The sequence below is a fragment of the Gasterosteus aculeatus genome, chromosome 3, assembly GCF_964276395.1.
Source record: "Gasterosteus aculeatus chromosome 3, fGasAcu3.hap1.1, whole genome shotgun sequence".
NCBI classification, from domain to species: Eukaryota; Metazoa; Chordata; class Actinopteri; order Perciformes; family Gasterosteidae; genus Gasterosteus; species Gasterosteus aculeatus.
The window spans coordinates 12503616-12527755 of NC_135690.1; the positions used below are offsets into that span (position 1 = coordinate 12503616).

At 43.7% G+C, this 24140-nt stretch overlaps 1 protein-coding gene across 8 annotated transcripts in view; it reads right to left on the reverse strand.

Moving 5' to 3' along the window:
• The window catches only part of LOC120816195 (receptor-type tyrosine-protein phosphatase mu), a 122925-nt gene that overhangs the window by 76189 nt on the left and 22596 nt on the right, over nt 1–24140 (reverse strand). For all 8 annotated transcript variants that reach the window (XM_078099378.1, XM_078099377.1, XM_078099376.1 and 5 more), the window contains exons 2-6: nt 19037–19159; nt 9097–9371; nt 5218–5296; nt 3251–3366; nt 1758–1932 (exon numbers count right to left, since the gene is read on the reverse strand). In XM_078099378.1, coding sequence (XP_077955504.1) covers nt 1758–1932; nt 3251–3366; nt 5218–5296; nt 9097–9371; nt 19037–19159 — 768 coding nt within the window. The remainder of the gene's footprint in view (nt 1–1757; nt 1933–3250; nt 3367–5217; nt 5297–9096; nt 9372–19036; nt 19160–24140) is intronic.

A 24140-nucleotide genomic window follows, 5' to 3' on the forward strand; every position in this document is an offset into this window, starting at 1 on the left:
CGCTGCTGAGGGTAAAGAATTGATCTTCTCCCGATGGCTGCAGAGGTGGCCGCGGGAAAACGACAAGCCTGCCTGGTTTGCCTTCGATTTTTTGTGGCTTTTCTCATTAGCGCTGACAGGGCCGCGCTCCGGCAGCATCGAGTGAGTGGGTAGCGTGGCCCAGAATACTATGTCGGAGTGCTTTCCGGGCTCCAGGTGATTCCAACCAGGCCAAGTAAGGAGCCGGCACTAGGACGGGGCGTAATTATTCCCCTTTCAGAAGCACTGGCCGCACTGCAGGAGACCCGCATGGGGTCGGCGGGTGGAGGGTGGAGGGTGTAGGGGGGAGGCCGGACCTTAAGGGACTGCTGCAGTAGCCCAGTAGGTTTGACGCTCTGCAAAATACATGCAGTGCGCTTTCCACATAGGCGCATAAATCTTGAGTGAGCGCTGGCATGAAAGGCAGAGGTGATTATCGGGGATAATCAAGCATTCACTCTCCTCATGTCGGGGGAAAGGAGGCAGTGTATGCTAATGAGTGGAGCAGGTGGGGCAGGGAGAGCGAGCCGGTGTGTGTGTGTGTGTGTGTGTGTGTGTGTGTGACTGTGGCGCGCTCAGAATCCACGCCATCGCTCGGCGGTCACTCCTCAAAAAAAACGCTCTCTCTCGGAGAGAGAGGTGAATACACATTTGAGGAGGATTTACGACTCAGACGCGTCGCTCGGAGGGTTAAGCGCTTGTTTTATGACCAGTACGATAAGAGGAGATATCGGCTTCCTTTTATGTGTGACACTCGTAACCGTAGAAACGCCTCTTTTCTCCTTTTCGACGGGTTGGCTTACGCCGGCGTCATCGAGGTGTGAAATCTCCGCGGAATTTAAAGCCGGATCCATTAAAAGATTCGACAACTGCTTAAATTTGGGAACATTATTTTAGATATTCATGACGACGGTACTTCACAGCTTAACTGCTTCGTCTTCCGTGGTTATACATCTAGTAACGCATCGAAGGCAAGCGATCAGTGAAAATAATGCCGCATGCATGTGTAAGTGCGAGGTTGTGCGAGTGATTGTGTTGCTGAATTTATGCACGAGTCTGGTTTTGAGTGCCTCCAGTGTGTCAGTAAATTTTCTTTTGAGTACACCACTGAAACCCACTGATCCACTCGGGCAGAGAGACTTTATCTCCCTCCTCACTCCGCCGTGTCTGGGCCCGGCCATTCCCGCATGATTGACAGACCTCGATCTGGACAGCCAGGATTAAACCTATCAATCACATAAAGCTTGGAGACCAAAAAAAAAAAAAGAAAGAAAGAAAGGAGGAAAAAAAAAAACGGGGCAATAAATTCAATTGAGAGCACAGGAAGAAAATTGAGGTGAAGAAATATAGAAGGCCATTACCAGGCCACGGGGCTGCAGGAAAGTGAGGCCTTGCAGGATTCAGTTTCAGACGACTCCATAAATTCATATCAGATGACTGCAGGAGTGAAATATCAGCGTGGTGACTGTAAACCCTTTGTGATCTTTTAGGTGGAATTGCGCTCACTCAAGGACAGCCTTTACGGGGGGGAAGTATCAAAGACCTCTGAACAACAAATCAACATAAAACGATAGTATTTTTAGTATCGCCGTAGAGGACGTTTTCCTCTTCAAACAATCAACAACGGCGGCAGCGTTTCATGCTCATCTCGCGTTGACTTTGCTGAGCGCCACAGGGGTCATGCGCGTGTGCTGGCGTAGATAGACGCCGTTTCTCTCCGCTCTCGGACCAATACTCACGTTTTATGGTCAGTTCCCCATAATTGGACACTCCAACCCCTTTGTCAGAGTGGACGATGCAGCGGTAACGGCCCGAGTCGCCCTTGGTTGTGTTCTCTACATCGAAAGTGCCTATGAAGCGCCGGTTGTTCCAAGGTTTAGTGGCTTTCATCGGGGCCTCCCGTCCGCCGATGCCCTGTTTGGAAACACGACAAACACACACAAGTCAAAGCCTACAAAACCTTGTGTGTTTCAGAAACCCCGGGTTGAGCGTCCTCGTCCTCTGTTTTTCCTGTTCTTTTGTCTGTGTCCTGTGACCATTCCCATCGGTGGCTGATGGTAGGAATACATTTATCACACAGGAATGCACACACACACACACAGTGGGTCCTCCCCAGCTGTCACCCCTCACAGCAGGCAGATGGGGGACATTTGTTCATTAGAAATATTTCTTCATTACTGTCATCGGGGGACTTCACTTAATGTTTGTTTTCCAGCTCCTGTGCTAATGAGGACGTGTTTGTTAAAATGATGGAGTACCTGGCAGAGGACCTTTACCCGGCGTCACGCTCCCACTGATCACACGTGTGACAGTGTGCTTAGCGGCAGAGCCGGCAGGGTTACGTCCGCCAGATGCACTACCTCCTGCCGCTGCTTCAGAACAAGGTCGATTCAAGACTGCTGCGCCGGCGCCGTTGAGCCGGATATAGTACACGGCATCCACAGGGCCGGCATGTATGTAGGTTAAGAGTGCATATACCGCTGAGGATGTGAAACACCTGTAATCCCGTGCATCACACCCACAGAGAATGGTTGGTTGTATAGCTACTTCGATTTTAAAGTTTGCGTGGAAAATAACAAGGTGACATAACATATAGGTGCTTGATTAAATCCCCCACCCCGCGCCCTCGCTAATATGCATTCTTTACTTGGTTATTTCATTACATCATTTCTCATTTAAAGCCGAGGCTGAACTCAGAAATTGTTCGAGGTTAACTGTCAATTAAAGTGGACATCTGCTCGCTAATCAGGGAAATGGCCGTGGTGGCACAGTTCACATTTGGGTCTATGTAATTTGGGGTTAAACGTTTAAAATGACAAAGTACTCTTGCTGCCTGTCTTGCTTTTTTTTTTACCACACTCTCCCTTAAGGGAGCCCTTTTTGATCCAAATAATGTGTCATTATAGAAGCACAGTACTATCAGTGTCTACGGTATTACGGGTTGCACTGCAGTGTTTTTTACATTTTTGTAAATGTGTTTTGTGTATTTGACTTGGTCACCAACAGTATAAATATCAATGGTGGACAATTAAAACATGTTGAAGTGGTAATCATAATGAGAAGTTATCCCCTTAAAACAAACTCTGATCTTCTATCATTCACGACTCCTCGAAGAATGCGCGACATTAAACGCCAAATGCCGAATGCCAGGGGGAACCACCTCTAACACCAATTCCAGCTGCTGATTTAGTCCTTGATCAAGAGAGCGAAATGATAGAAAAACACAACTTGCCTGAAGCCAGAGGTGGAAATTGTCCCTTTTGCGTCCGTTGACGGTGCAGTGAAAGGATGCAGTCTGTCCGGCGTTGACCTCCACTCCCTTGATAGTCAGGAAGTGAGGTGTGTTCACTGTGGAAAAATAAAAGCGTCTACCAGACAGCTGCCAAAAATGATACAAGAGTATATGCTGAGATGCAGTCTGCAACTTCACTATAATGGATCTGTACTTAATGGGAATTAATCACCAGAACCGGGGGGGGGGCGAAGAAGCAGCTTAGCGGCTGCATTAAGATCCAGGATACTGTGTCCACAGATTTCCCAGTTACCCATTTTGATACTCTCATACCAAGATGTTGCATGCAAAATTGAAGAACAGAGAAATCGGCTTCAATGGATATTGCTCTCTATTACTCTATCCGATACCCCTCAGCGCCAGAGGCTGCCGTCACTTTGTGAGGAACATTCCACCTTTATCCTTGAAATGAGACACCAGAGGCCGGTCTTGCACCCAGTTTCCGCTGTTACTTAACTGCGTCTTGCCAGGATCGAGGGGACTTTTTTCCAAAAGCATTATTCTCTGCTACAACTGTGCTCATTATTACCAAGATGCACAAAGAGTGACGTAGTGCACAGAAAGTAACTTATGTAGAACATTTTTGATTGGTATCGCTATTCTGCATCGAAAAATAGGGCAATTCAGTGGAGCGACCTTGATTCGAAACATAACCAAATCTCTAAAGACTTGACGAAAGCTAATTCTATCACTTTCATCATCAAGACTTTCACTTCTTTTTAATATTTTACAACCTTGTCTTTGAACTACACTACACCTCCTTTGTAACTTTGGCCTGTCAATCCCTCTAGTGCCAACAAATACAAATCTATTTTCTCATCGCCAATGTCTTAATGATGCAGGGAGAGGCAGACCACCCTGTGGCATAATCACACCTCTGTGCGAGAGATACCACATGGTCTTATAAATAGAAAGGGGATTGGCTGTGCTCCACTGAAGACTTGCTCTGATCACTTTGCTTATCGCTCAAAGAAACCCAATTGCCACTGAGCATCGCATCGATCCACTCACACTTTTGCTCATTTAAACATTGATCACGTCGCAAGGCCTCATTGATTCACTCAAATACATTTATATGCAACACCTATCGCGACATAAATCCATCTTATTGACATAACATTGGGAGGAATTCAGCTGCATTCAAATGGTTACCAAGTCATTAGTGCCTAACAATCAGAGCTCCAGCTACGAGGGGTAAAAGCATAAATCAATTGATGAAAACCCTCGCGGTATCGATTTAGACGTGGACCGCAGAGTGGGATCCTTGTGCAAACACAAGGAGTGCCTTATGGACTAACGTGACCCTCAGCATTCAAAAGCATAGAAATGACGAATCCTGAAGTGCCCTCATCCTTGTTTCCCCACTGCGGCAAGCTCTCCCAAAAGCTGAAGAAGATAGATCTAAATATGCCCCGTGATTACGTGCTCATTAGCTCCGCAGCGCACTCTGAAGGGCCTGCATTCAGCAAAAGGAAGCAGATCTCCCGACATCTGAGAGATGAGATGCTGCGCTGAATATCCTTGAGGGAGGAGGAAAATTGTGGAATGCAAACAGAAGCAGCAGCAAACTGCACTGTGCCATTTTTCTGTTTTGTGCCCCTTTTTTGGTGCATTTTCCCTCCGCACTCTTTCAAAGAATACATTTAACACAGTCACACCAACATTAAATCCCGAGCACACTTTAACGCGTCAACTGTACGCTCATAAATCTTCAGGGAGCTCGGGGGGGGAGGGAGGCCCTACACTTTGGATTGTCTGTAGCATTCACTCTTGGAAGGCCTTTTGTTTAACTGGTGGGGGGGGGGGCTTGCATACAACAGCGATACAGGTATTTGTTGAGGGTGTCATGGAAAGGACAGTGAATGTTTGATGGTATTCTTTTATGGCGAAGGGGAGAAAGGACTTACTGCACTGGTGGCCCTGGACCACGACGTCTTTGATGGCCAGCAAGCCCCGCTGCCCTGAGGTTACGGCTTCAAACACAATCTGAGGAGGAGAGAGGAGACTCATAACAACAATGATAAATGGCCACATGTCTCCAAATGGCACTTTGAGTGAGGCTGCCCGTGTGCACAGGGAAGTCCAGCTCCAGCTAATGTGATCTGCTCTTAGCTGGGCTGCAGCTGGTCCCACGGCTGCAGGCCACTGACATTATTTCCACAATATGTCACAGTTGATAGGTGTTATGGCATGCGAGTGTTAAATTAAGTTTGAGCCCCGAGACGATTAGTACACAGTCTGTGACAAACACAGGGTCACGTGGATGAGACGGCGCTTATCTGCTGCTTTCTAATCATGTTCCCAATCTCTAAGTTTGCATGTAGAGTACTGTTGTATTCTGTATCTACAGGAAACATTTTTGAACTTTTTGTTTTAAACTGATTTTTGTTATGTAGCCTACTGGTGCTTTTTTAGCTTGACTGCATATCAGGTTTCTGGTCTAGGATGATAAAGGGACTGAACTTATCAAACTTTCTTTGCTAATCTGAGTGTGACTTTGTTTTATTGAGGTAAACATTGTAGAAGAAATATGAGCGTTTCAAGGTTCGCTTTAGGTAACCTATGTAGGATTGTTCGCAGATTTTCGCATCATTTTTTGAAATTACAAATATTTTTATCATATGTAATTTGAAAAAATGTACATAAAAGTGTACATAATTATTACAGGAGTTTGATCAAATGTCAGGTCGGTTATGTTTTAATAAGTCAACATTTGTCAGTTGGTCCACTTGGCACTGAAACTATTTATCATATCTTATCTTACAGGGTGTGAATATTTTGTAACATCTATTGTAATCTCTACGCGTTTGTGTGGCTACCTCTTTTCATTTTGTCATGCATGAATCTTTAAAGTTACAAACAGCTGGAAAATCCAAAGACCGAACTGTTGGCCATTTATATTTATCTAGAACTGCTAAACAGGGCACATGTGTGAAAGGCAATTATCCCAAAACCTGAATAAAAACCCCTCCAGCTGCATGGATATATATTGCCATAGATAAGTGTGAACACACGTGTTGCCTTCAACAGTTGCTCCGCGTCTCGTGTTTCTTGCTGGACATGTGTGTTGCTCTGACGACCGACATTCCCAAATCAAGTACGACTGCACCGTGTGGGAGTAACATCCTTCTATTTTAGGAGTTCGCCTGCAAAACAAATGGTCCTGAGCCCTGACAGAGGGCGTGTCCCGGCAGAATGGGAAAAGTGCCCGCTGGTCTGCACTGGGATAAAAAGGGAGACGGAATGCTGGTCCCTTCCCTAACACAGGGTGTGGTGCTGAGACCCATTAGACACACGCACACACCCAGAATACACATGTTTTACATTCCATTACTCCCTAAATATAAGTCCATATCTTGCAGTAGGTGGTATATAAATATGATATGTGTATATATATTTATATTAAAAGGGACAGTTCACCTCAATATCAAAAATATATATTGTTTTTACATTTGACCTGATATTTGTAGGGCTATTTATCAATGTAGATTATTTTGAAGGGGGTTGCTTAGTTTTGGAGGTATCGGATGTATAATTGAACTTTATGGCATCTGATTTATGCAAAAATCGTCAAAATTACAATGGAGGGTGTCTCAGGAGCATACTTGCTGAAACAATTCAGGAGAGAGACAAGTGCTGGTACCTTCGTTTGACGAGGCAAATATCTCAAGGGTTCAAAACAATCTGGATTTTTAGCGCTGCCGCTACGTGCATCAGCAAAACGTTCATTTTTGATTCCGTGGCAAACCGCCTCTTTAGCGTTCAGTGTGCGTCTCCATACGGGCGATTGTGTCCCGCTAACCGTAGCTAGGCTGCACACACATCATCTCTGAGATTCCTTTTGTAGCCTGGGAATGTGGAGGCGGAGATAGTTACCATTGTCATCTGGGAGGCAGGATGCCTTCAGATAAGGCTGTCTAATTATAAATTTCTTTTTTTGTCTCATGAAATATGAAAGTGAACGTCTTGGGTGCCAATTATGGCCTCATTACAGGCTAATTTAAAGGAAATTAAAAGGCCAACCACTCCATATATCGCCACCAGACAAATGAACTAGCCCCCATTCACTAATTGAAATCCTTTGTTTGTGCAACAGACATCAGTCAGCCTGCCTAATAGCTGTGATATAATGGATTCCAACATCAATGATGGTGCAGTGCATAATTGCGCCTGACCTACAGACTGAAAATATTCACATGGGACGAAAGCTGTTGATGTCGCTAGAAAGTTCAACATTCTCATTTGCCAGAGAGACACACACAGTGAACCCAACATTCAATGTCTACACCACCGCACTGTCCCTGAGGGACTTTGCTAAGTACTCCATTACAACAGGATTGATTAGCTCTGTCACAGGCTCTACTGTATCGAAATCAAGATAGATGGGGACATTTGGGTTTTTCTCTTTCATGCTTTACATCAGGATAAATAATGGGCGTTCATCTTTTGCACAATGCACATATTTTGAGTAATACGTGCGGAATATATTTAACACCTTACATTTATTGAAAGTTATGGCTTTTGTTCAGTGATTCATGAAATGCATGACAATCTCAATTAAAAGTTTTTAGGGATGACCTGAGAGAAGAGTAATTATCAAAGGCCGGAAGGCTCATGATGACTAAAAGCCTTAGCGGTGATTAAAAGAAGAATTTCCAAGTATCTGCTGGCTTCCCTTTGATGATTGAGTAGGTTACTATGCAATTAGAAATACCTATAATTACTGACATGTTGTAAATTTGTGACAATATCCCGCATGTTCTTGACTGTTCATTAGCATCCACACATTTAGATTTGGCTGTGGAAAAATGACAAAGGGTTTAAAGATAACAGATGCTGGGAATTTCAGATGGAAAGACTTCAGGTGGAAAACCAACATCGAAATGCTTCTAATGTTAAAGCGTCCCAAAGCAGCGTGCCATTTAGTTTGAATGTATTTTGTCGCAAAAGCACAGCAAATAAAACCAGTGTCTGAACTGCAGCAATACAAGTTGAGCCACAAATGTCATGTCTTCATTTAAAAAACGGATCAATGACGGCTGTCGCTTAGACTGCAAATTGGACGAACAAACAGAAAACGAAAAACATTTGACCAGACTGGCTTTGCATCATCAATATGTCGGGTCACCGTCTTCTCTCCTTCCACTCGCTCCCTTTTGTCCATGTGCCTCTCATTAAGGCTGCTATCATGCTCTCCTCAGCGGTGTCCCTTGTTAACCAAGTTATCCGGCTGGCTCTGAGGAGCGAGCGAGCGGGAGGGCTCCCCTCAGCTCGACTGTGGACCAGCTCTGCCAGGCCATAATTATATAATTTACCAAGGGACCGTCTCCCATTGGGGGGGGGAGGGGGGAGGGGGTTACGGGGGGGTCTCTCCGCATCAATTAACATTTGCCGGACTCATGGAACACGCCCGGAGAAAACTAATAGCCAGGCAAGTGTGAAATCACCTTGCCCCTGCCAGCAGCCATGTGCATTGGTAAGTGAAAATGAGTTCTCAGAATTGGAAAAAGAGAACCGTCTCAGATGGATGGGAGAGAGAACAGATTACCATGGATACCGAGGTGGCCCCAAAAAATAATAATAATACAATAATCTTAGGTGTTTTGAATGGGCTATTGTGCGATTTGGTTTGAGCCTCCTCACATAATACATTTGTCTAGCTCCACCCAGCGAACGGGATTTAATGACTTTGGTCTCGGCTATGAAAGCTGCTTTCAGCGAGCAACCTGCTTCTGCGATGAGACGTTACGCAAAAGGAGAGCTGGATTCAGAGAAGACATCCTCACCTGATAGAAGTTGGGCCAGTAGGTGCTGATGGCCAGTTCTACCTGTCCCCAGGAGCGGGTGGCTGCAGCGGACACGTTCCAGACGGGCATCCCCATGGGACTGTTGTTTTCTTTGATATAGACATTAAGGTGACCCGGGTGGCTGTTGTCTCGGCCTCCTATGTAGTAGTAGAAGGTAACGCAGTGGGTGTCGTTCTCCCTCAGCTGTGGCGTTAGCAGCAAGGCCTTCTGCCCCGCGAAGCGTCCCGACGTGTTCACCATCACGAAGGCAGAACCTGCAAACACGGACAAGAGCGTTCAGGAGTTGGGCGGACTCGGTCCACTCAGAAGTTCAAACTGCTTCAGCTTACGGCTCCCGCTGATGGCGTATTGACAAATCAGAGGGTCGACCTTAAATCAGTTTGCCATCTCTTTTCTACCGGTCTGACAGCAGACGTCTCCGGTCTCCTTATGCCTGCTCATCAGACCTTTGCCCGGACTTGCCCTTTTCTCACTATATGCTTCGGGTGTCAAATACAACATCACTACAGTAAGCGTTTGACGTCGGAATTCTATTTAACAACCACTGACTTTCCAAAAAGGGTCCAAACTTTCTCTACAACCCTGATTGTGTTTTTAAACTAAAAATGTGCTTCATTTGAGAACAGCTGTTTGCTATGACAGTTTATCGTGAAATAATGGCATCCAAAGCACCGGACGCAGTCACTGTACACACTGTACCTGCGTGTTGAACCTTGGATGCACGTTACTACGTGCAAGTCTATGCGTGTGTTAATTAATGCATGTATTGTATCATACAAGAAAGATGCCTGAGACAGTTGTGGAAGTCTTCTACTGTTCCTTGGCAACATCACGTGTATAACTTGGATATGGCGATGCTTAATTAAAAGCAGGTGGGTATTTACTTAACAGAAAGCCCTCATCTCACAAGAGTACAGCAGGTAAATCACTATATTTTGCTGTTAGCGCCGGGAATTCTAGCATGTGTCCCGTAATGAGACAACGCTCTTATCGTTGGATTGATATAAACTCTCTTTTCATTATAATTCATCAAAATATAAAGAGAAAAAAAATGCTTGGTGTTTTAGATAAGTGTTCACTTCAATGACAGAGAGAAGGGAAATGATGAGAAATCAATAAGTTAAAATCTATTTGCCAACCAAGCACCCCATTTAGATTTTATTGCTTTGGTTCAATATTAAAGGTTAATCTAATTCTCTCCCCTCTTGCCAATAAAACACAAGTGAGAATTATTGTGTTGGCAAAGTTTCAGGGATATGCACAACACATTGTATCTGTCATCATCCCATTTGCCTCGGTTCGGTAATGAAAATGTAACAGCATTTGAGGCAACAACCTGTTAGCCACCAAAGCTCTGCTCTCCCACATGTGAAGAAAGGCAGAACCGCAGTGGGTGGGAATTCTCGCCATTAAATTTAACATCTGGCTGATTCCCTGAGATACGGGTGTTCAGAAAGGGTGAATAACGTTGACTAAACCAGCAGCATTGGTCCCCGAGTGTGTCAGCCGAACAGCCTCTCACAAAACCCCATTTGTTTCATCAATGACTCGGGTTTGCCCACTTGTCTTGTTGTGCTGCACTTGTGACGCTCGGCAATTCCATCTGTCTCCAGCTTCAGATAACGAGTGGGGGTTCTGTCATGTTTACACAATGAAACAGGGGGAGAGGGAGACGAGGAGGAGGAGGAGGAGGAGGAGGAGCAGTGAGTTGCGATGACACGAGTCAGCCTCCTTGGCTTTGTTTGTCAGGTGGCAGCAAGCGGTGGTTAAAAAGGATGTTAACATGAGAGTGACATCACAGGACCAGTGAGACCATGTAGTGCCACTCATGGAACCAGGAGCGTTGAGCGCACTTGTAAATGCAGATAGTGAGGGCCGGGCTTGAATTAGCCTCAGACTATCAACTCTTACTGCTCAATGAAAAAATAACAAGACTGATACTTGTTAAGAAATTAAGACTGACTAAAGGCTTGTTTTTACGCCAAGCAATTGCCGGGAATGGGCCACAGAAGAAGTTGCGCTCATGAATGAGTGCCAAAAACACGAGGCCGATGAGGCCAGTGGAACGCGGTAATAGTCATGATGGCAGATGGACAGACCCCCCCCCCCTCCCCCACCCCCTCACACACACACACACACACACACACACACAACTGAGGGCATTGTCTCTAAAAAGGCATCAACGAATAAAAAGGCCAGCATTAAGGGAAATTGTTGTCCTTGGTTTTATTGAAACGTTTAACTCCAGGTCCACTTTCTAGCTTTTTCCAGAGCTTTCAACTACATCCACTGGGGTTCGTCAGCGGGTGGAGCTTGCGTAGTTCTTGTGGAGATGTTACAGTTGTCACCATTGTGGAACATCAAAACTAAGGGACCGCTTCCATGGAAACTGAACAGTTCCAACGTTCCGTACTTAGATCCCATGATGGAAACCTGAGACATCACCATGACAACTGAGCAAACTATCTGCTGAGGAAGACCGTGAGATGTGGCGGAGAGCCCAGGAAAAAAAAATGTTTTTTTTTTTGGGCACATGAATACATTCTTTTTGTAGATTTGTTTCAGTGGTTTGTATGACAATATTACTTTTTTCAGCCATGTCTGGCTGGGTAAAGGTAAGTGGCCCTTTTGTGTGGCTTCAAGGTAAATTGTGATTAGCCATTTCAGAGGATGATTGTGGCTTGGCCGTGTTATACATTGCCCAGCACATCATGATCCTTCTATTATAATTCACTGGTTGAGCAGCACACAGTTCGCTCCCAAGGCTTTTTAGAGTATTATTCGCTTCCAGTTTTTGTGTGATTCAAGTGTTGAGGACAATCATTTTTGAGGTTATGGACAGGGCAGAGTAGACTTTGAGACACTTGTTTGTCCACTGTTAATCAGGTGCCTCTGTATGAGGGCTGTGAGGTCTCTTTAATAACATTCAGCCATCTGCTTAGGTGCCCAGAACATTTTGTTTTTTTTCCCCTTCAGCAAATGTCAGCAAGTCTTTGTGTGAATTGAACCAGCACTAATAATCAGTTGATGAATTGTTCATTTGGAACTCGTGTTACAATGACGCCGGCCCCACTGCTTTTCCTCTCCGGTGAGACACGGCTGTTTACTTCTCATTTCAAAACAGCCGTGTTGCGACGGTGTTACTGCGTCTACAGCACTGCTCTTGTTGGTGATTAGAGATGAAATATCAGATACTCATTTCTGCGTTAATGAAATATTAATACAACAATTGGCGCTTTTTGCATGTCGTTATAGTCCATTAAAGGCTAAATGCATTGGCTGTTTGTTTAAAGGGCAGTTATCTGATAGAAATGCATGCAAGAACATTTTGTCTTTGCTACCAGACATGTAGCAGAACTTTAGCTGTGACACTGTGACCAAATGTGAGGTCTACAAATTGTCTTGATTCGGGCCAGTGGACCGGAACACAACAAGGGGGAAAAGTCCTTTCTTTCCTCATTGTTGGCGACCATAAAGCACAGCGATAGAGTATTTTGAGGGACAGCGCGCTGTCTCTGTCAAAAGCACATTTCCAGAAGATGACAGGATAGGACTCATTTGAATTCACTTCTTGTGCTCTCGGATCCTAATGACCGCATACTCTGCAGGACCTGCTGCACCGTGACAAGCTAATTAGCCAGTACGACTAAGAGCAAATTATAATGACACTGTGTTAGTGCTGTGCTAATGTGCTAGTGATGCACACGGGTGTTTTCTACCCCTCTCCTCTTCTTTCGCCATCTCTTGTTCCTTAACAATGGAGTGTTCAAGACCAATTAAAAATAGAGAGCTCTCGGCACACTCAAGGCCCGTGTCTGCAACTCTGTAAAGGCCAGGGCTCGGCTATTGTCTGGGGTATTCAGAGGAAAAGATTTATTATTATTCCAATGTAGGCCACCTTCACCTTCCATTACAGTGACGGCTGTACATGGAGAACAAGGAGAGACGGGTATGAAAAATGAATTAGTAAAAGATGAAATGCTCCTGTTGCAAATGCTAGTTACAGGAAATATATGTTGCTGTTTTACAGAAATGAAGGGCACACCGGTGAAATGGAAATATATGACTCTAGATTCTAAGATTAATATTTTCATTCTTACCAGAGACCGTGTTCCTGAGTGAGGACTGTTGCAGTTTAACTAAATGAATTCAATCTGGGTGGCTCTTTATACTCAACCTACTATTTGCACAGTGGTATTTGCTGCAGTATAAGTACATGAGCACAGAATCCAACCATTGGTATCAGGGCTAATAATTGGTTTCCTAACATAATGTAATTTTTAGACAGAACACATTTTAGACCTTCAGGGTGGCATTTATGTTATTCTTTTAATGAGAGTAGAGTGTTTTTTTGGCACTGCTTTCGTATTGCGGAGTACTCATATTTGAGGCAAAACTACGGCAAATTAGGCTGCTTGAGATTAAGGGTAAATTATGTTCTATGAATGAAATGAAAAAAGAAAATAAAAGTGTCTACAAAACAAACGTGCAGACATGCTTGCTCCTAAGGGTTGTGCCACTAACAATTTAGATCTCGAAATTTCGGGTTGTTTTATTGAAGGCAAAAGGTCCCGGGAGCACATCTACAAAGCTGAAAGAAGCTAAAAGAGAGCTGCATGAATTCGGATCAATCGACTCAAATGATGCCAAATTGGTCAGCGTTCGTGTGGGTTTCAGTTGAATACTACTATTTTCAAAATGAAAAAAAAAATTGGGGCACCATGAATGTCTGACCTAACGGTTGGCTGTCCAAGTGCATTGTGGGTAATCTAGGTGTAAGGATTTTCCAGATAGAAAAATACATAGAATAAAAAAGACCACATTTCCGGCTCATTCTACTATAGTGAGGCTGAAAATGTTCTATTACCAAAACCGCACCAAGAGGCTGCTTAAAAGACGTGTTAATGTGTTTTTAGGGTATTGTATGATATAATGAACCCTTCAGATACACTTCAGGGGGAGGCTTCCATTGCCTTGGCAGAGCAGGTGGGAGCTTGTGTCAGGCCTGGTGACAGTCTGGTAATCACAAAAGAACTAAATACCTTAATTTGACGGTGTTCCGGCACCTTATCAAAGACTGGTATTTCCACCCAGGCAATGAGCTTTAGAGTGTAACTCCTCTGACGTTATCCCGAAGAAACAGGCAAAAAATGATGACCATAATCCACTCCAAGGCTAACAAGAGTGGTTTATAGCATGACCTCCTTCTTTTATTAAGCAATCAAACCAAATTTAGAAATGACAGCTTTTCAGGATTATAACAGTATGCAAATACCACATTCTAAATTTCCTGCAATAGTCTTATTTGTCTTGTGTCTTTTCACTATCATTGTAGAAAGCAGGATGGGGTTAGAAGAGAAGTAGGAAGGGAACAGGGACCTGGAACAAATGTCACATGAATCCTATTAACAATTTTCCATGACATTTACTGTATGCGTCGTTGTTGGACTGCAGGAATGAAACGCTTTGAAGAGACCACCTGGAATACAATGTTTAAATAAAATGTTCCTTAAAGACACATGATTGTACAAATAACACAAAGGTTACTAAGGTATACACAAAAAGAATGGTTACATAAGCAGAATAATGCATGATATAGCAAAAAAAGCCTGAGCTGCTTAAGTGGCTGCATTTGTAATAAAAAAAGAAATCAAAAAATTCATAATGAAAATATAGTGCGATATAATTTAGTTCACCGAAGTAGGGTACGGTCTAATCCTAGTTATCAGAGTATATAGGCTGAAGGTATTTAGATTAATAATCAGTTGATTGATGGTCTGAGCGGAGGATATAATTTGCAATAATGACTAGCGCTCATTATTTCTCCTCCACTTAGGTCCTGAACTCTGTGAAAATCATTATGTGGGGGGAAATCAGAATGAAGGGGCACTCTTTGAACCCAAACCCTCCAGGTCTCATTTGCTAATAAAATCCACAGAGGTCACCGCCGCGGAAAAAGCACGGCCGCCGCTTTGGAAATGTCAATGAAGACAGGGCTATTCTCCCTGTCTGTCACCAATCAAAAAAAAACCTCTCGCTGTGAGAGTTCGGCTGTTAATGTGGCCTGCACTCAATTTGCCAGAACTTTCCCTTTGTCCTTTGAAACATGAAAGAGTCCTGATAAAGTAACACTGAATAAGTTTGTGTTCTCCATATGAAAGACCTGCCAGTTTTCTGTGATGATGTCAAACAGATTCAGCCAAAATAATTCATCACGTGACACGTTTCAGCCCTGTCATTTCGGTCAGGTGGAGCCGCTGACCTCCTTTTATGTTGCATGACAGCATCCTTTGTTGCCGCCTGTCAATCAACAGCAATTCTTAATGGCTTATTATGCCATGTTAATATGCAGTATGCTTTATTGTCGCTCCACAGCAATAAATGGGTCATGTAATGGCCTTATAAGAGTTTTAATGCGAGTCACCTAGCTGCATCATGAGATACGGCATGCAAATGGTATGTCCTCCGTCATGGTAGCACAGTGTGCCGTCATGATCCTTTTTTCGAGTCACGGTGGCAAACTAGTTTACTCAGACAACACAAAAAATGCTAAAAAGAAATTACAGGCCATCATCCCCAGGAAATAATTCAGGGAATTGATCAAGCGTTGTAATTGGCCGTCTGCTTTTGTCCCCTAATCACATAATGGGGGTCTCTCCTTAACCTCACAACCTTGCCAACAGCGCGCAAGGTGCGATTTTCACACAAAGTCGCGAATGGCTGAAAAAGCAATTAGCTTATTTTCAGGAGACGGGGCCCCTCCCTCCTCAACATCAAATCCCATCTTTTGCTGATGTGATTTTGAATTTCTTATTAAATTTCTGACGTCCTTCAGTCAATGGCTGTTCTCTCCTCTCATATTTTAAGTGGGCGCTCCTTGTCCAGGCAAGGCAAAGGGGCTTTGGCAATTCATTACCTCCTGATTGAAATGGTCTAAACGGTGTAGAGTTTGACTTTTAAGGTGAACCGTCTCGTCCATATGCAGCGACCTCACTCTAAGGAACGCTTCCCCTTCCGGGGGTCAAGAGTGAGCGCTATTTGCATGAACGCATTACAAATATGACAAGAAATAAGTAGAAAGGGAGAAAATGGCTGTTACCCTACGTAAAATCTCATTTTTTCCAATCCTTCACTATTGTCTAGGTGCCGTTATCGGCCGAGGATGGGCTGTCGAAACAATGACCCCACGCAACAGTCAGACAAAAACGTTTCTCTACCACAACATATTTAGAGCACACATTAAGAATACAACAATTAGTCATTAAGCTGGAGCTGCTTTGGCTTTTGTGCAGAGTATAATACAAAAAAAACCTAATTAATCTCAGTTAGAAGACCTTCTTTCTCCTCCTCCTGTTGCCATTATTCCCCAGAACGAGTCCCACAGGAGAGCCGGGGAGCAGCAGCCCGCTGCTGGCAACATGCGTGACACCGTGGAGAAGTGGAGGCCTCTGTACCAGCTGGGGCTCACTAAATAACAGCTTCCTTTCCTAATGGCATCTGGACACCCTGCTCAGCACCACACAGCAGACCTCACCACCGAGGCTTGATTCATTGTTCTCTGAGACTACCGCACCCTGATCGGGGGGGAATAGTTTGTAGGAAAATTTGTTTTTTTTCGATACACGCTTTTGATTTCAGCGTGGTAGTTAAGGTCAAATGATACGTAATTCAAGCCGACGTCCGACCAGCTCCGTTCTCTGTTTTGGACTAGAATGGTTTCACTGTCCTTGTCCAGGACTGATAACAACAGGACTGACAGTTACAGTTCTGCTGGGGGGCGGGCGGCGGTTCTTCTTCTTCTTCTCCGGTTGTCTCCGGAGAGGGAACACACCTGGGAGCGCCTATGAGCAGACACGCAGAGCCTCTGAACTGGGCTGAGCCGCAGTCGGGGCTGTGCTGAGGGATAAACAAGGCTTCTCTCGGTCCAGACGTAATTAGGGAGGGAGCGGATTGTCGTAAACAAACCAAGAGTTTCAGGCACCTCGTGTCTCTCTTTTCTCTCCGCAGGGCCAAAGGGCTCGCTTCCCTCGTCGCGTTTGATCTCGATCTTACTCCTTTGTTGGGATATTGGGATGGAAACCGGGCCCGTTTGGTCTTTGGTTGCAGTCGTAGCTTTGCATGACGAGTCGTGACATCAAGTTCTGCAAAAGGCGTCTCGTGAATGCCTTCACTGCCCTGCACTTTAGTGCAGAATGTTTCCTATTAATTCTTGAAGTCTTCGTGTGTAGATATATGCGTGGCTTTTAATCTTGAGTTGATATTTTTGCATGATGAACTTGGGTCTGTTCCAATCGATCATATTTACATCTTCTTTTTGGCACTTCTTCTTAAATGTTCAGCCTGATAAAAGTCAAAAGTTCCAGGTCTCTGACAGAACACCTACTCGCCCCCCCCCATTAAACTTAAATATACATTTTTATACAAATAACTACTAGAGATTGTAAAACAAGATATAAGGATGATATTTTGAATTCTAAATGGTTTGATTCCAGGACGGGTTTAAATGATTTGTTTAGTCATGGTGAATAAGAATGTCATATGAAAGAAACACAAAACTACTTTTAGTTTTTCCTAATAGTATAATTGCCAGAATACTGGTATTGGACCACATAAAACTACTGAATTGATGTAACTTGCCCTGATAACTTAGCCAGGTTTTCATCCTTATTTAAATCACACATTTATATTGACATTACGAACAACCTCACTCAGACGGATACTGTCTGCAGCCAATTGCCACCGATGTTTGAGGAAGCAACGCCTTCGCTTTGGAACAATCTGTTCTGTGAGAATGATAAGGGTCGTTTTGTCAAGATTCATAAGTACAGGTGGAGAGTGAGACAGCAATCAGAGGTGAGATAGCTTTCCCACAAGTGTGCCTTTCCCCTAAATGCATTTCCACCCATCAACCCCCTCTCCAGTCGCCCTAAAACAATTTCAGCCGTCAAGTACACTACATTTCACTTCCTCTTTCATCGCGGTCAAAGAGGAAAGATTACAATTTTGCGAGGCAGGTCGAGTGCTCACACTGAGAAATGGAGAAAGAGCTGCAACCTGTTAATTACGCACGATTCCAGCTGCATAGGTAGAAAACCATCCTGTCTGAAGAGCACTCACACCGGGAAGCGCAATCGGGGGCACATCTTTGCCAGACATGGGATTTTAATCAGATATGTTAAATTTAGACCGTGCACGGTGTTAATTTGTAGGTCGAGGCTTTTCCAGATTTCTCTTTGACCTTTGCCCAGCCTCCACGTGTCCCCACATTAATCAATTGTGAAAGGAAAAGCAGACACTTCCCCCTCCATGGAAAGTAATTTCTCTGGGGCGGTTCAACACACATCATTCTGATGTACACACAAACAGGTCTGGCCAGTGGCTGCTTAAAATTAGTGAGGGCCCGCTAATTAATTCCCCCTCTGTCACTGGGGGGGCCCTGTGCAATCTATCTGTGATGCAGCCTTTGTGAGATTAGGCGTCAGATGCGGGAGGAAAACAACATCCATTAGTTTGCAAAGCTACCTTTGTTATAACATGAAAAAAACGTCATTCCATTAGTCTGATTCCTTGTGCGGCGTCTGCTCTGTGGCGGTGGTATCTCCGCATTCCAAATCAAATGAAAAGCAATCAATGGAACATTAGAGAGACAAATTGTGTGCAACAGAGACAAAATGCAGAGAAAGCATTTTAATATGTGTGGCTGAGGAATAGACTTCTTTGATTAAAATAGATCTGGATATTTTGATTTCCAATGGCGCGTTTGTCTCTGGTCATGTGATCTGTGTGGTAGGTTCCTCGGGTGGTTACATGGACATTTTTTATTGATAATAAAAGAAAAAAAACATACCAGAAAATGTCAAATCAGTTGTATGTTTGACATTTATAATCGTTATGGCAACTCGAGTGTCCACGTCCTTACCTGAGGGCATCCACGGTTCGGATGAAGGCTTCTCTCGGGTGTTGACCTGCTCCCAGTCAAGGTCATCGTCTCTGCCTTGGCTGTAGCCGCATGCAGCCAGCGGCTTCTCAAAGTTACACTCGCCTGTGACAAAAGGAAGAGATCCATATGCTTATACAGGCTTTTTTTCCATTAACTTGGTTGTTCAGTTTTTTTCCCATTAACTTGCTGTTCAAATGAATGAATATATAAATTAACTTCTCATCTCTTTTTTTTTTTTTTACCCGGTTTTCATAATGCAATCGGCCAGACAATGAGATGCATTTAAGTGAGACAGAGTGAAGGATTACTGTAGTAGGGGAGGCACAACATACATTACCATCATTAGTGACACGGCAGTCCAATTCCACAATGACAAGTATGAAGTGTCCAAACTCCATCATCGTTAAGCATTATGTTCCAAAACTGCATCACCATCAGGGATAAATTGATTTATTTTCCTTGCCGGCTTGCAGAACTTTGCCGTTCATGCGCCCTTATTCCGCAGAACCACTCTAATCCTTTTTACAAGCTGCTCCCAAAATGACAGCAAGCGACCATTAGAGCCAGGCATCAACTGGGGTTGGCGTGTGATCGATTAGTACAAATACTCCCTTTATTCCTCGCAACTTAAAGGCCACACAGAGAATGAGAGTTGAGATCCCCTCCCAGTGTGCTTTCCAATACACTCATAAATCTGAAAAAAAAAATTGTGGCTGGGAGGGAGTTCATGCTGAGTAAAAAAAAAAAAAGACCTAGGTTATGTTTCATACATTTTCTGTGTAACCTAAAGGGGGCTTTTCACAGTCAGTCGTTTTTGCTTGCACCTTCCTTGCTAATACGTTTTTAAACACGGAGGACATACAAATTGTAATGCCACTGGGTCCATGTCCTTTGAGGCAGAGTCCATGCCGTGCCAGGCCAAAACCAATATCTCATCTCTTATAAGGTCCCTCTGACATGCTGCTGCAAAAAGGCTACTAACTGAGGTTTTTGTTTTCCCATTTATCTCTCTGCTGACATTTACAGTACACGGGCAGATGAGTGGCCAAACGAGGAGAACACAGGATAATTAATATCTAGCTCCGTAGGGCAGCGACTAATGCTATATTTGCTGCTTTGTCTGTTTTTTGAGGGGGTGGACATGGAAAAAAGCAAGTAAGTAGCACAGCTAAAAGGTTGAGGGATTGTTGAGTGTTTGCCCAGAAATCTATTGCCTCCTTTAGAAAGATAACACATTTCCAAATCAACTTGTAGGGACAAGAAGCTTATGTAACTGCAGCTTTACCTGTGGGGTAAGCAAAGTTAAAAAAAATTATACAAATTCAAGAGAGGGAACAGATATTGTTCTCAAGAATCAGCACATCAAACTAGAGTAGTATTTGGAGTAAATCCACTCTGTCTAGAGGTCAGAAATGGTCTAATTCAGCTTTAATTGATCGTTATACGAGTAGGGGATTGTTCTATCCATCTCCCTTAGAGATGCGACGTTGGCAATGCAGCAGATGTCTAGTATTATAAAACTTTGAATGCATGACCATTACTTGTATTAGAGTATTTCTTCACTTTATTATTGGTCATTTTCTTTTTTCATGAAATATCTATTTCCATATCTTTACCTCTATATACCATAGCTCCCCTTCAAGCTATTATTCTAAGCTCATTAAGTCACAGGCGGCCGCTAAATGCCATTCTGTAATTGGGTCCCAGTTAATTCCTTATTGTGTGGGGGCAGTTAAGATCCACATATAGCACCATAGCACATAGCCTGTGCAACCTGTAATGTTAATCAGCAACAGTAAAAGGTGGTTGAAAACCTTTTTCCAGGACTGCCTGGAGTAGGCTCTCTCAACGGTTCAATTGGAGCGGTTCCGTGGCTAACTGTAGGACACTTGTGGCTGTCCTCCTCCTCTCTCAAGCAACTGTGCGGAACTCCAAGAGACTGAGGGCGGTGCTGAAAAGAGAACGCACCTCATGCTTCCTCTCTGAATAAATAAAAAATAGTTGTGTAGGCTAAGTTGTGACTTGGAGAGCATTAAGTCTCTGGCAGCAGCGTCACGGGAACTGGCTCTGTTCCATCAATATTTTGACTCAATAGTTCCAAGATGCTTTGCCCCGTGCCGCCTGCCTTCCCTCTCACAGTATGGTGGAGCTCAAACAAACCCAAACTCGGGGAGGCTCTTATTGGTGTTTGGTATTCAAATTGATGGCATTGGCGAGGAGGGAAATGTATTCAAAGTCAGTGGGTAATGGGAGTGGAGGGGACACTTTGAACATTAAGCGCAAAAGAAATCCTTTAAAAAGTATTTACTCCAAGCAGAGCCATGTCCTTTTCTAATCCGGTTCATTTTGCCTCAACTCGGTGTTCAATAATTGATTGGGGAAATAAAAGGCTTGAAGGTTTTGGTAGGGAACTTTATCCCCTTCAAAGACATCAAAGATCCGTTTTATTAATGATGTTCTTGTTGCTCAGTTACACATAAGATATTAACAAAATATACTGCTTATAGCATCACTATGGTTTCCACTGCTCAACTACAACTATTATACAAACTAAGTGATGCCAGAACTCAATGCAATGAAATAAAATACATTACGTTCATCTAACCAAACCAATCCTAAATGAGAAAAACGCGATTATAACCCAAATCGTGCTGTTATTTATAAATAAACCTATCCACATTCAGCGCTTTAGCTGAGCCTTTTTAACAATGGAGATGGTAGCAGGGTGTAAGCAAGCAGTGGACCGATCGGCGCTGCTTTGATCGTTACATTGGGCACTTAGTTTCAGACTCCAATAACGCCTGCGACGTGTTATTGATCCGCTCGGTAGAACCTTTCTGTCCTGAGGTAAACATTAATGCATCTTGTTCAACAGCAGAAACGACACGGCCACAAGGTCTCTTGAACGTGCGACTTCACCCACGTGAGTTCCATAAATCCACAGCAAAACGTTTTCACCCATCGCAAGTTGCAGCCCAACGATACCAACTGCTGCCTCAGAGTCTAGAGACGGTACAGACGCATGCAGATGAACGCATCAATCAATAGCATCATAATAGTCCTTCCCTCAGTAGGAGGGTTGTATCGCTGCCACTGTTGGGCACAACCCCCCCATATAATCAGCCCTGACAGCTGCTGAAATAGATATCCCAACGAGAGGCTGCCAACTCTCTGAAGGAGATTTAACTTTTCAATAAAAAGCGTCTGTGAGGTGTGGGCAGTCTGGGACCACAGATGAATGTGCTCCACCCTGTCAACATTCCCCCTTTCAAGAGAAGCAGGCAGCTTGAAGCTAAAAAGGTGGCCCCAGATATGTCATGAAACAATTTATTCCTGAGCGAGAACACACAATAGTCTTTATATTCTCACGCAGAGTGCATTTCCAAGAAATCTATCCATCTTTTCCTGGACCGAGCCAGAGGCCAGAATCAATACTGCAACCCCTCAATGCTGGAGCCAATTTCTCCTACAGATTTTCAAGTCAGACTTAAAAGGCCTTTTGTTATTGCACCTGTAACAGAAGTAAACTTTAAGCATTAAAAGCTGTGTTTGTGTGTGTATGTGTTGTCAAAGTTTGGTACCACCGGGGAGATATTCACGCATTCCTCCCTGCTAATGCCAGTGAATGAGTGTAGGAGGGATAGTGAGAGTAGTAATGGAATATTGAAAAAAGCTAATCTGTGATAAGGCACTAAATGGAAAATAAGGTGTATTTGAACATCAGTTGTAATTGGCAATGTTCTGGTTTGCAGCATTTTTGTTTCTTTGCAAAAATTGCACTTGTAAACTTCTTTGACTAATTTAAATGCTTGGTTTATTTAATTTTGGGGTTTGTTTTTTGGCTGCAAACAGGTCCTTGACTAAGAACTGAAATAGTTGGGCATTCTCTCTTATACCAAGCTAACTTAGCTTAGCATTAAAATCTTAAAAATAAAGGGTCCACTTAGCCTGGCTCGGTCCACAACAAAATCCACCTCCCAAAGCCTCTTGAGTTGACTAATTAATGTTTTTTATAGTGTTAATTTAGTCAAAAAATGTGTGAGAGTGTGAGAATGAAATGAAGTAGTCGTTTTACATGATGTTCAGGAGTGTAGTCAGTCCTTGGAGGTTGCCAGGCACCCACACGCTCCAGGAAGTCATTCTTCTAGAAAGGCAAATACTATTATTTCCAAAATACTGAACAATTTCTTTAAATTGTTTTGTTTGGTGTATTTTACTTTTGTGTGAAGGGACATAATACAGAGAAAAAGGACCGAAAAGTTTCTGAGCACAACATGAACTCGGAACTTTGCAGGTACCGAATACGTACAATAATTACTAACTACAACATAATTAGTGGTCATTTTCTACCCAGTAATTTTCCGAGGGTTGCAAATACAGCGTTGGAAAGCAGGCAACTGAATAACAGTACTACCATTACTGTGGTGTGCGTATCAAATATCCTCCCAGTGAGGGAAACGGAGCCTGTTTCCCGTCCCAGTGGCAGGTATCATTGCTTCAACATCTCCTTAGCCCTCTTTGCCAATTCTGCAATTACCAGCTTTTTCAGTCTGTTCTGTTAGGCTGGGAAATGGCAGGTCTGCTCTTTGCCCCAATCTGCCTCAATGCCTGCACTTGTTTTAACAAACATCTTGTCTGCAGACTGAAACCACGAGGCAATCTTGGGTAATTTAAAACCAATGTCGACTATCTCCCTCCCACCACAACCAGTCTAGAGCTTCAGAATCCTGCAGCTAAGCCCCTTAGGAACTGATAGGCCTTTTCACTCTGGCCCTATTTCACTTATCTATTGGCAGCTCCTGCCAAGTCCTATCTCTGCACTGGATTGCATGTATATAAACTATCTGTTTGAAGACGTCGAAGTGAAGGATGAGATTTAGACAATCAATCTCAATATCACGATCAATCTCTTCTTGCCGTTCGCCACTTTTGGGGGGGAAATAAAGAGGCTGGATTGGAGATTTCCTCTGATAATCTGCCCGACTGAGCCATACACTTGTCAGCAATGTTTTGCAAGACAAGACGGACAAATCTCATCTGACAAATTTGGGAAAAAAGAGAGCATTGCAATTGTTGCTTAGAA